General features: G+C 44.8%; 1 protein-coding gene across 1 annotated transcript in view; it reads right to left on the reverse strand.

Moving 5' to 3' along the window:
* The window catches only part of MBD6 (methyl-CpG binding domain protein 6), a 212,170-nt gene that overhangs the window by 108,516 nt on the left and 90,354 nt on the right, over nucleotides 1-13,300 (reverse strand). The window contains exons 5-6 of the mRNA XM_085654602.1: nucleotides 9,504-9,672; nucleotides 6,453-8,525 (exon numbers count right to left, since the gene is read on the reverse strand). Of these exons, the coding sequence (XP_085510728.1) occupies nucleotides 6,453-8,525; nucleotides 9,504-9,672 (2,242 nt within the window). The remainder of the gene's footprint in view (nucleotides 1-6,452; nucleotides 8,526-9,503; nucleotides 9,673-13,300) is intronic.

Raw genomic sequence — 13,300 nt, forward strand, 5'->3', positions numbered from 1 at the left:
CGTGTCCGCAGCGGAGGTGCGTGAGCCGCAGATGAACAAGTAGGTAAAGTACTTACAGTGGCCAGTGCCGCATTTCGGCTCCCCAGGGCAGCGACAGTGTGAGCGTTGGCAGGTCCAGGACAGCCCCAGGGCCAAGCGGGGCAGAAGCCCCGGCGGGTTCTCATTATGTAGGTGGCAGCAGCCAGGCCCAGCCGCCGTCAGCCAAAGAGATCCACAGTCTGGGGTGTGACCTCCGGGGGTCCCCCAGAGCTCTGCGTGTCCGGCAAACCATATATAGCCTCGTAGTCTGTAGAAGACGCTGCTGGGCTGGCGCCCGGGTGGAGCGATGGCGCCGGGGAGTTGCTGATTTCCGCCACTCTGCGTAAAGCATCTTGTTGCTCCTGTTGGACAAGAGCCGCCGGCGGGGAGTGGCGTGCTGCCTCCCCGAGTAGTGGTGGCGTGAATGATCGTCGGCGACGTCGTCGTCCCGGGCCCCTGGACTGTTCTATCGTGTTGGCTCCCGGCGCCCTTCGCGGCGCGTCAGGCATACCTCCATCCAGCCAGGCCGCAACCTCCTCAGGGCTCATAAAGAAGTGCGTCTTGTCACGTAGCACGACTCGTAGTTTGGCCGGGAAAAGTAGCGAGTACTTTAGGTTCGCCTCACGCAGCCTCCGCTTGACAGCCAGGAAGGAGCGTCTCTGTCCCTGAACTTTCGCAGAGTAGTCCGGGAAAAACATCACCGTAGCGTTCTCGACGGTGACCTCCCCGAGGTTCCTGGCTTCGCGTAGGATCGCGTCTCGATCTCGGTAGTTGAGTACTCGAAGGAGGAATGACCTGGGGTTAGAGCCCGGTGGGAGCGGCCGCATGGGCACTCGGTGGGCTCTCTCCACCACAAAGTGGGGGGAAAGCGTGCCAGCTGGAAGAAGGTCTCGTAACCAGTCCTCGACCCTACGTGCGGGATCCGCTCCCTCCCATTTCTCTGGGATGCCCACGAGGCGAATGTTGTTTCTTCGTGCCCGTCCTTCTGCATCTTCAGCCCTGCCCTCCAAGAGGTCCATTCTGGTGAGGAGGTCACGTACCTTTGTATCTGTTTGCGCCACCAATGGTTCAACCGCTGCCACTCCATCTTCCAGCGTCTTAGTGCGGGCCTGCAGTTTCTTGTGGTCGGAGCGGAGGTGGGTCAGGTCAATCGCCACGCCATCGATTCTGGCCTCCAGGGAGGCGCGCGTCTGTTGCAGCGACTCTTCCATCCGCTCCATGGCCGCCAAGACGCTGTCCAGCTTCGCCGCCACGTGGTCGGCATCCATCTTGTGCGCCGTTTTCGTTTGTCTCCCCTTTGCCACCGCAGATCCCGATCCAGTGCGTGTCCGCGCTCCTCCCGGCATGGAGCTGGTGGCGAGCGCAAGTTAATGACCCCCGGTGTTGTGTGTCAGGGGCCCGTCGGTCGCGACAGGTCACCCCGGCGTCTCCGGGATCGCCGTTGGAAGCCACGTCTCGCCTGCCGCAGAGCCAGCGGTTCCAAGCAGCGCAGGGCAAAGGTCTCGTCCCAGGGGAGCAGGGCACCTGTGCAGCTCCGATCAGGTCCAATCTCTCGGAGGTTCGTCGGCGCTAGTGCAGCCGCAGGCGGCGTGGCATGCTGGTCTATGGGGAGCCTGTGCGAAGGAGGCCAGATTACGGCGTAGCAGCCCTCAGGCCAGAGCGGGGGGGGGGAGGGGGAGGTGAGTTCCCCGCGTTACGCCGCGGGTCCCAGGGTCGCCGTCTCCTCCTCAGGTTCCCGTGGCTGTCCCCTCTCCGGGTCTACCCCGCCGGCCCCCAGGCCCCCGTCCGCCGACTTGCCTGTCCACTGGGCACCGCAGAGGGCATCCACGCAGGCGGCCGAAGCCGCTCCCAGTCCGCCGTCGTCGCTGTCGTCGCCCGGAGTCCTCCCACGGGGGAGGGGGGTCCCCCAGGAGCCCCCGATCGCTGTGTCCGTCTCACAGGGGGTCACGACAGCAGTCGCAGGGCGTATCCTATGCCGCAGCGTGAGGCCTGCGAGGGCAGCGCGAGCCGCGGACTCGCGTAGGCGCCGTCCACAGGTGTGGGTTCGTCAGTGCAGCGCCGGGCCCGTCGTTGGTGGCAGCGTCTTGCGACGTCTCCAAGGAGCCCCAAGTTTGGCCAGGGCATGCAGCAGGGAGCAGATCAGGGCCAGCTATAGTGTTGGATCGCGGGAGGCCGCCGAGTCCCTCGAGGCCTGGTGTGTCACCTCAAGCCGCGGACTCGCGCAGGCGTCCTCCCCAGGCGCGGGCTCCCCAGGGCGGCTCCAGTCTCGCCGGTGGTGCGCGGTGCCTCCGATTCGCCCCAAAGTTGGCCAGGGAATGCAGCAGATGCCGGATCAGGTCCGCCGGCAGTTTTGGGCCAGAAAAAGGAGGATTTAGCGGATAAAAGGCCCGGTGTAGGCGAGCTCAGGCAGGAGCTCTACCCGGGCATGTCCGCTCTCGCTGCGTGGTAAGCCGTTCACGCTCCCTCCCATGTATGGATATTTATTAATGTTATCATTACTTGGCCTCCAGATTGTGGAACTCTCTACCTTCCCACCTGCGCTCACAAAAATCTAAACAATGTTTTAGGAAAGCATTAAAAACCTGGCTTTTCAATCCTCCTCATTGATCCACTCTCACCATTCTCTACGTTATCCCAGCGCCAAGACGCCTCGGCATTCGAGCGCTTTATAAATATTTCAGTATTCAGTATTCAGGGCCACAACCAGGTGTGGGAGTGAACAGTCTTGGTAGTGCTGCAGAACCAATAAGAATTGGTCCTTCCGATTTACGATTGTGGAAGTAGGCAACTGCTCTGATGTGACAGACGCCTATCTGAGAGTTTGATCTCTCTAGATATTACCCGCACAGCCCATGCAAGAAAGCCATTAATAGTCAAAGTAGCTGAAATGGTTTTAGGCACCTTTGGTTGAATGGTTCCCATCGTGCACTTCCCCACTGTTAGGCAGACAGGGCTTAAGATCAAGAACAGAAAAATGCTTCAGAGAAGACTAGTCTGAGAGAACAGAAAAACTGTTAAAACAAATAAAAACAACTGTAGAGCAGGAAGCATGGAGTATGTGGGGGGGGGGGGTCTGTTTGCAACCCACCCCCTCGACACGGCTATCTCAGTACCTCTCTCAGCTCTTTATTTCACATGCAATACCAAAAGATTTTACAGGCTCAAAGTGCCAATTCAGATGCTTGGTTCAGTTTGTTAGACCTGAAAAGGAACAACATAGTCATATTGAATGGGAGGAGTTATGAACACTACAAGAATAATTAGGAACAAATGTATAAAGTAATTAAGGTTAAATGGGTTCAATACTATGCAACCTTCAAGGGACATGTTAAAAGTTTATCTGGGGTTAGGGGTTATGTGTTGGATCAAACTTTGTTTAAGTCACCCTCAGCTTATAAAGTAAAGAAAGTGATATTGACAACGAAAATTAATTATACAGCCAGTCCAGAAAATATACCAGCAGCCATGATATTGATTTGTTGACTGACCCGTTTCCTGTTTAGTATAGTTTGAATATGGCGTAATACTAGAATGTTGGAAAGAATTAATGGTAAAATGTATTTTTGAAGAAGGGCGATTAAGCATATCGCTCTATCAACTGTGCAGCCTAATGGACTAGTTGCTAAAGTTTGTCACACTTTTTTCTGTGCTTTCTCAAAGTGGGTCCTTGCTAATAATCTGATCCCCATAGAGAAAGATGATTTAGGTAAAGTCACTCCACTATGGACCACAGGTTGGGCCCGATTCACAGAATTAACTTAAGACAAAATCCTAAACTTACTACTTTTGGTATTCACAGAATGCACTTACTACTTTTGGTATTCACAAAATGCACTTACTACTTTTGGTATTCACAGAATGGATTTACGACTACTAACTTTACGTCCGCACTCGGGCCGGAAATTCCGACCCGGAGGCGGAGCTTCCGGCCCGGAGGCGGAGCTTCTGGCCCGGAGGTGGAGATTTTGGCCATGGCTAAATCTCCGCCGCTGGCCGGAATCCCCACCTCCGGGCCGGAAGCTCCGCCTCCGGCCCGGAAGCCCCACCTCTGGGCCAGGAGCTCCGCCTCCGGGCCGGAATTTCCGGCCCGAGTGCGGACATAAAGTTAGTAGTCGTAAATCCATTCAGTGAATACCAAAAGTAGTAAGTGCATTCTGTGAATACCAAAAGTAGTAAGTGCATTCTGTGAATACCAAAAGTAGTAAGTTTAGGATTTTGTCTTAAGTTAATTCTGTGAATCGGGCCCGATGTCTTTACGAGCTCTTTTGTACAGAGTTCGAAGGAGTCTAATGGAGCTTTGTTCTGGTGCTTTGTCAATTTTCATTAGGCTTTTGGTTTGGTAGATAAAGAGCTGGGATATTCCACCTTGTAAGACCTTTATTCTATGGATTTGGCATACGGGTAATTGGGCTTGGGTGGAAGCTGACTCCCAAAATCATCTCACAAAGCAAACAGAGGCACCTAATGGATTCAACTGGGCTGCCTTGTTCTCCCGTGTTGTTTTAACTCTATTTAGGAGATCTTCCAAAAGCTTTGAGTGATGCTCACTTTCTCTCTCCTAAGATGACTAGAAGCCACATCGGTGCATATTGTATGCAGGTGACCAAGTACTTTTTGATCTGTCCGGGAAGTATTAGTGTAGATAAGATCAACATATTAATTTTCAAAAAGGAAACAAATCTAAATTCTACCAAAACAGAATGGTTGGACTTTAGAGCCAGTTGGCAATATTAAATATCTAGGTGCTATATTTTCGTACAATTTGAGTAGGTAAAACCATTCATTTGTCCTCCCTTTTAACTTAGGCCATTACTTTTATTACCGGGTTACTTAAATTTAATTGTGAATATACAGAAATAACCCTTTCTGCTTTCATGGGGAAACCAAGTCTCTTGTGTTTAATGGGGCTGAACTAGCCAACTTGGATACAAAATTACCCTGAGATTCATTGCACAGTAGTTGCTTCAAGCATTTGATCAATGCACCATTTTGTTCCATGATACAAACCATTCAGCGAGAGATCTGAACTTTACCGCTTAGTAATAAACTGTGGGCATACAGTCTTCACATTTAATAGATTTAATTAGCATGTTTTAGGTACAATGTTTGCACTCTGCTTGCAGGAGCTTTACTGTAGTGAACTATCATTGGCAGGTTGGAAGGATTATATCGGTTAAGAATTTCTAGAGAAAGTCAGCAAATATTAGCTCATTAGCGATAGACTTTTCACAATAATGAATACGTCCATATCATCAATGCTGGCATCCTCGGTAAGTGCAAAGGTTTTTGCAACCTCAGTCATGAAAATGAAGACAAGTGATATTTCTGTTGAGTACAGGTGTGTGTCCTTGCAGTAACAATTCTAAACTTTATTATTTGATGAATACAAATAATGGTAACTCTTTGCACAATTAGTTGAAAAATGCTTTCTCCACTTATTATTGATTGTTCTCTATTTTTAAGAAAGCGGCATTTATATGATTGCCCCTTGTTTTAAACAATTAAATCTGGTACTCTTATTCCTACATATACAATTGAAAATTAATAAAACAATTGTTTTTTAGATGTTGCTCTTGGGCTGGGTCATTATTTATGTTCCCTGGATTCAGCTTTCATGTAAATGTTAGTGTATAGCTATATGCTGAAATGTTTTTTTCTGTTTATTGTACCAATTGTTTGATAGACTGTGCAATAAATATTGATTTTTTTGTTTTTAAAGTAGTTTATAGAATAGCACACATCCTTCCCAATGCTTTCTTCAGTTTATGGTGAAGGGTATTGGGTAGCTTAAGAATCATATTCTAAAAGAGAATAATAATATTTCTGTGTGGACCCTCGATCAATTGCGAGGAGCAACAATTTTAATACAAGATTCAGCAGCGCAGCCAATGAAGGGGTGGGTCTGACATCAGTTATCCGAGTAAATATTATTACCCTAGTCTCTTAGTCCATACATGTTTGTTAGACACTGTACATGAAACAGTTTCCTGCAGTAATTCTGCCTAACTTATCAGCCACTTTTGACAATGTAGACTGTTTAGTCCTTCTGGCTATCTTATATTCACATCTCCATAATTCCTTCTATCAATCTTCAAGGGATTTATTTTTATTTGTATTACATAAAAATTTTTTAACACAACCTTCTCTTTCCAACGCCATCCAGCATCCACTGCCTAACATGTTATGCCAAAGAGTGATAACTCTTGCTGAGAACATAATTATTACATTTAGCCCATCTTGATACGATCAGAAGGGCCGGAGTCAACAGCCAGTACTAGGCAGATGATACACTTGTACAACTTTCAGGGACAAACAACCAATGGGTCATTGCTACTAGGAACATGGGGCCACACAAATCAAACCGTACAGGTGCAGTGTACTAACTAGAGAAAACATGTTTAATGGACATTGTTCCTTGAAATGTTTAGTAGTACCTGCTGCACTGCATTGTGCGTTGCTGCCAACGCTGCTGGAAGTTGACAACGAAGCCGGCAGTTGGAATTTCAGTTGCGATGGACTCCCTGAGGTCTGTTCGGAAGACGCTGAGGAAAGCTGCCCAAAGAGGTTGAGGAGCTGGGTGTTAAAGTCCTGAAAGACAGGCCAAGTATTGGAGTTTGTGCTTTGGCTGGCTGTCCCCTCAGCCGTTGAACCTAGAGGCATGGGTAGGAAAGGAAGGTTGGGCACTGTGGAGCTGTTCAAGTGCGTGGGAGAAGTGCCAACATTCACATTTGAATGGGGTTGTGTGAATGACAAATTGGCCGTATGGCTGTTAGTGTTTCCACCACTCTGAGAACTTAATAAAGTCAAAAGAGAAGATAAAGGTTGGTTGGTGGCCAAGGGATGGTTTCCTTTCAGTTTTGCTAGTTCTTCTTCAGGTTTGATAGGACTGACATCTGGTGGCCTGGGCACCCCTGTGACAGCCGCAATATTGGGGACACGTGGATTATTTTTTGCTGCAGGCAACTGCACTTGGCTCCGTTGGCCAGTCTTGGTTTGTGTTCTTTTTGGGGATGCCTCTTCAAGGCCAGCGTGGTTCAAATGAGATTCCTTAATTAAGCGCAGTGCTGTGGGTGATCGCCTCTGTCTCCGCCGCTTGGTGTGGTCTTTAGGAGGTGCTGAAAGCCGGTCGCCCAATGCCACTCCCCCCTGAGTGTTCATCATTGAAAGCAACATGTTGGAATTGGCGAGGCGGTTTTGTAAAGTGCTTTGGCCATCTGATTGAGCACCACCTCCATCCACATTCTTTTGGCTTGCTAGTTGGGCTTTTGCTGCAGCTGACAGAAGGCTGCTTGCTGGGAATGAGGCAGTATTCTGCTGGTTTAGGAGATGACCGAGAGGCAATCCCAGAAAGCCAGGTTGGTTCTTCTTTTCATGCATAGCTCCAGAAGACACTGGTGGCAAATTATTGCTTTGGTGGATTAAGGCATTGCTAACGGAGATTGAGGAACCAGGATCCATCTTGCCTTGGTGAAGTAACCCTTCAAGTATTGCTTTAGGACTCTGTGGTACGGAAAGCTTCGGTGAACCTGGCGGCATGGGGGATCTTGGTACGGTCCTCCCAGCGTTGGAAGAGGAGCAGGAAGAGTAATGTGCTCCTAGTAGGAAGCTGCCATGCTCAGAGGATGCTGAGGAATGTCTAGAGCGTTGAGGGGATGGTTCAATACTGCCTCCCGGAGAAGAGATGGAGGACAGGGTTGTAGAAGGTGAACCCAGGGTGTTAGTCCTTGACAATGAAGAGCCCTTTTGGGAGTCATGCCCCGCACGGACCAAGGGTGAGGAACGACAGCTGGATACAGATGTGGATTCAGGAGGTGTGTTTAGGTTAGAAACTGGAACCTGTGCATGAAGGGGGGATGGGGCATTCATACAAGGGTAGCGCTGCATAGGTGTTTTATTGCTTATGGAGTTCAAAATGCCCAGTGGGTCTTTCTCTGGGCACATCATTGTATTCTGAGCATCGTGCGACTGTTCTTCTAAAGGCTTAGAGAAATTGGTGGAGAAAACAAGTCCCTGTCCATAATTACAAGAGTTGACAGAAACAGGTTTAGGGGATGGGTCCCAGACATCCTGATTGGGAAAGGAATATGAAAGTTGCATATCGGAAGACTGGTTGAAGCTCCGGTGGTGTGGAAACGTATTGGAGTAATACTCCGGGTGGAAATTAGGCTCGGATCTTTGAAATAAGTCATAATTTCTGTTTGGTGGGATAGAAGAAGGGTTCCTAGATGGGTAGGCTTCTCTGAAGGAGCCTCCATGATGTCTGGGGTAGGCGGGCTGCTGTCCATGCCTGAAGTTTTCGTACCTTTCTCCAGAACAAGAAGGGTAAGGATCTTGTTTCTGTTCAGGGGCACGTTCAACACACTGTGGCCTTGATAAAGTGTTGGCTTTCTCCATCATCAATCTGGCAAAGATGTCATTATCCAAAGGAGAAGGCTTACTATATGCTGTGGAATGCTGCAGTCGGTTCATTACACTGGGAGCATGATACAACTGGCTGGATCCACACCCTGGAACAAAGAATTAACACAATGCATTAGTGATCAGGGGCAAAGTCTTGCAACAGGGGTTCCTTATTACTTTTTACATTAATTGTATAACGAAACACTGACATTCCCTTGTGTGATTGTTCCGCATTAGACTTTATCCACATGGTTAAAGGACCGATAGCCAATACAGATGCAACCTAACAGCTGGACCAACAAAACCCTGAATGTAATATCCAGTGAACAACAGTGTACTGATGTCCATATAGTGCATCATCTTTACACAACAATTTTGCATACTTCTAAAATAAGACTTCAGTGCCAAAATGTGACACACAGCCTGCTTCTTAAGTGCACTTTAAGCAACAACAAAAAAGAATTACAAGTTTTAAGTTGATAATAAAAAGGCTGGAAAAGAAAGCACAGTTAACTGTGAATGTCACAGAAGTGTGCAATTCTTTAGAATAAAAGACACTGCAGGTAACCAGTAATTACTAGACTGTAGAACACAATACTTTGAGGAGGTAAAAACACCCCTGCATAATGGAAAACAGATGTTTTACGACAAGAAGGAAGTAGGTTTGCTACATATGTAATTTGAATGAAAGCTGGCAGCCAACTATAGTACTAGAACAAATGGAATTTGTAACAGTGCAACAGCTGAATAAAAGCTCAAGATGCACCATAGTGTAGAAAGTATATCGTACATATTTAAATTGTGCAACAATAACCTTTTTTTACCCAATGTCTTCTAGGTTATATTTGGCATCACAACAGTACAATCTGCAGCATACATTCTAGTTTGTTTGTATTCAACTTTTGAGATTCCTCTGTACTTACATTTTTCATTGCTTTTACAGAATACCCTTTTAGTGCTCAACAAAGGCTAGAAAGTGCACTGATGCCTTGGAACTTCATTGCAAAGTATAAGTTTGAACAATGGCTGCTGTGTTCATAAAGGCACATATTGTAGGAATCAGGCAAGAATGTCCCCAGGGTTACCTGTAGTTTGGTTCTGTAGTGTAAGGGGTGAGTCTTCCATGCTTTTGTACAGAGTTGCCATAGCCACGATTTTCCTGCGGTGGTTGCAGAGCTTAGTCATGTCTTCTTCTGCACGAAGGTCCTCTGCACTCCTCTGTTTCACAGCAACAGTGGGATCAAAGTTAAAAACCTGTTCAGAGGGTGGAGAGATGCAAAAACATCTGAACTCATTACTGAGTTTTTAGAGATAAGTAGGGCTTTAGTTATTTATTTAACAATACTTTTACAGATTTAAACTCTTAAAATTCAAATGTCCTTAGAAACAAATAAGGTTTTTAGTTTTGGGCATTGATAATAGATGGAACAAGTATGAACCACTAGGAGTTCAAGTGTAAATCCACAATTCCCCAGCAGGCAGTAGTCATCGTTTAGATTTTTGGGGGTTTAATACTTGGGCTGAACGAGTTATGTTATTATACTTATTATTTCAACACTACGCAGCAAGTCTCCTCTACTTCAACCTGGAGATGGAAGGGCCACACATAAATCTAGAACAGAGTCAGGCTGCATTGCTATTGTCAAATGTATGTAAATAGTGTATTTTTGTGGCATGAACTTATTCTAGAGTCACACTTAGTCCATAGATAGTACCAGTATTACTCAAATGGGGAGAAGGAAGTAAAGTGTTAGTGACAAAAGTGAAGTGTGATTCGTGCCAAACAAATGAATTAAAGCTGTCTGAGCTACTTAAGCTTCTCCTTGAGTTATAGTGCTTCAGTTAACTATAACTGTTGAATTTCAGTGATGTTTTGAGTTTAAAACTTTACATTTTAACTAGCATTTTCAACTAACTATAAAGTCACTATAACCTTTGTATTTCCAGTGAATTTCTAAAGGTGTTTTAATGTAAAGTAACAGTATTAATAGATGTCATTATCAAAGGGTCAGAATACCAAAATATTAATGGCTGGTCTATTGACTTTGGCAAGGTGTTATCCCAGCAATCTGTATAAACCAAATGCCAAAATAATTTATCATTGCCCATGTTCCAAAGTAATCTTTATAAATACATGCAGAGTGTAGGAAAGTGGGTTATTAGTAGGTGGGGGTATTTACCCTCTGCTAGTAATGAACCAAAATCACTAATATGTCCAGTCAAGTTTCAGTAAATTAATATTTGCTCAACCCTTGGTAGCTTATCAAACAAGCAGTCAGGCTTAATTTAGGAGACAGGTATGTGTAAAGATTATAATACCACCAAAACAGTAACTAAGTAAAAGACATAACACAATAACAATCCAAAACAAATTATAAAAATAGAGAATATTATTTAATCTTTAAAGCAACAAAAATCCAATTTAGGGAGCCGGAGATATGAATTTTTAAAGATTACATCAGAAATTGTGCATTCTAGTGCCATAAAGCTTAAAGAGCCACTGGCAGCTATCTGGTTGCGCTGGACCAGGACAAAGTCTCTTCTTGGTAGGTGCCTGTGTAAACTAACCCAAAGGTGTGGCTAACAACGGACTACACTCCCCTTTCAGCCCCTCTCCTAATCTAATTAGGGGGGCTCCCATCTACCTAGAAATCAAGGAAGTGGGGGTGGTGTGGGCCCTGTGACATCTGTTTTCTGCAGAGTCTCCTTCCTTTGAAATCCATCTTATCTACCCAGCCCCTTTCCTCTCCCTGGCTTCCTCAGGAAGCAAATCTCCTCCCACCAAACGGTTGTATTGTTGGCGCCCAATGCCTCTCCACACCTACTCAGGGAGCAGCTTGGCTCAGGGTATCGAAGGCTGACCAATCTAATTCGGCTACTACATGGCTGCTTTAGGTAACTTCAGGATAGTAAGTTATAAAACAACTCTCCAGTAACAGTTATAATAAATCAGACCTAGGCAAGTTGTTGGATTTATTGTAACCATTATTTGGATACTTTGGATATGTATAGCTAGCTCCAATCAAAAGGTATACTTTATTAATTTTGATAACGATTTTCTATGTTAGCCTCTGGGGCTTGAAGCTCAAAAATTGGGAAAAACGACTTTGCTATTTTTCCTCACCGGGGCATATAAAACATCTTTTATTTTGTCCTTCCTTGTTATGACAATGCACCCTAATCTTGGAGCACCTAGGGCAGACCTTAGGGGTGACGTGTTATAAAAGGTAGTTTTGGGCTTTTTAAGTACTTTTTATTTCAAAATCGAATTTGGACATATATTTGTTTTAAAGCCAGCCTGTAAGGCAGGCCTGGCTTTAAAATGACACGAAACACCATAGAAGTGCACACCTAAGTGCATTGCGTCCACTGGGGTCTCTAAAACCTGCAAGCCCTACCATATACTTGGGACTTTCAGGTAGGTTGTCTTTGCCAATCAGAATTATACAAACTTCAATAAACCTTTAGAGGACATAGCACTGGCCCTGGTTAGCAGAGTCCGGGGCATTTTCAGAGTCAGTAGTATTCCAGCATCAGTCAAAAGTGTGGTGGTGATAAGGGCAAAAAGGATGACTTTCTCACACAGCAATGCACAATAATTTTTGTCACAAAAAATAAAAGGATTTTTTGTCAAAGTGTTAACATTTTTCTTCAAGAGCAGTTAATCTTAATGAGCAGCCTCGCAGCTTCAACAGCTAAGCTTTTTTTTTTTAATGCTCATCTGCTTCGGTCCTAACTGGGGCACCTTAACCTGGCTTGTTTATTTTTTTAATAAATAGAAAAGCTGGAAGAACACTTCCATGCTATCTGTTTCTTTTAAATATATATTTTTATTAAGTAGGTGCCCTGGTCCCTCTCAGAGCACCTACAACTTCCATAAAAGGTAGAGGGCACAAAAAACTGACTTTTAGTTAGAGGTTTGGAGACAGAGTATTATACTACTAGAGTAAGGTATTGAACTACTTTTTGCCTATTTTTCTTTCTTTCATTGTGTTAGTTTATCCTGTAGCTGTGGTTCCAGGTCGGTAATAGGAAAGTTAGGAAGTTAAAGATAATTATAACTTTCACCAGTTAAATGTAAACATTTAAAATCAGTCATAATACTTATTTTGACCAATACCTAACATATGGCCAAATATTTGTCAAACATGTATTTGCTCCAAATGCCTTCTCTGCAACCAAACGTTAATATTTGCTATTAATGGCATTATCTTTCTGTGGTAACTTGTATCATGTTCCATAACTTCCAATAATATACCCACTGCTATGATAAACTCATTTAAACTGAAGTGATAGAAATAAAGGTGGGCCCAAAATAAGAAAAACAATCAAACCAAGACAGGAAAAACGGATTCTCTGAGAATTTAGTAGAATAAAGGTTTAAGAAAGGATTGATTATGTGAAAATTACAGAATATGTGATATGTCTGTGAAATTAGAAAGATGAATAAAGGTTGAAGATGCAACAAAATGGGGCAGAGAAGGAACAAACAATTCATGCTAGTACTGGTTTTAGATATTAGCTTTCTAGTTCCAGCCAGAAAACGTGGCTACACTTTTAATCAGCTCATCCCTGCATTACAGATTTATTAAATATTGTAACATGCTGCTATAGCTTTTAATTTCAGAAACCATCAATGCGTTATCTGGTAACATCAATGTATAAAAAATAATGTAGGAATACATCAAAAGCCAAAGCAGGTACTTCAGGATAAAGTGATTAAACACCAGTTTTCTCTGAACTTTAACAAGTGCATACGTTTTGCTCTCGTGCTACGCAAAAAAATACTGTAAATTTAAGAAGTAAACTCTACTCAAAAGAAACGAGAGTGATCCCCAATAAAATGTATCACCAGATTAACATGGAAACTAGTTTTATGGCT

The sequence above is a fragment of the Triturus cristatus genome, chromosome 4_1 (genome assembly GCF_964204655.1).
Source record: "Triturus cristatus chromosome 4_1, aTriCri1.1, whole genome shotgun sequence".
Classification (NCBI taxonomy): Eukaryota; Metazoa; Chordata; class Amphibia; order Caudata; family Salamandridae; genus Triturus; species Triturus cristatus.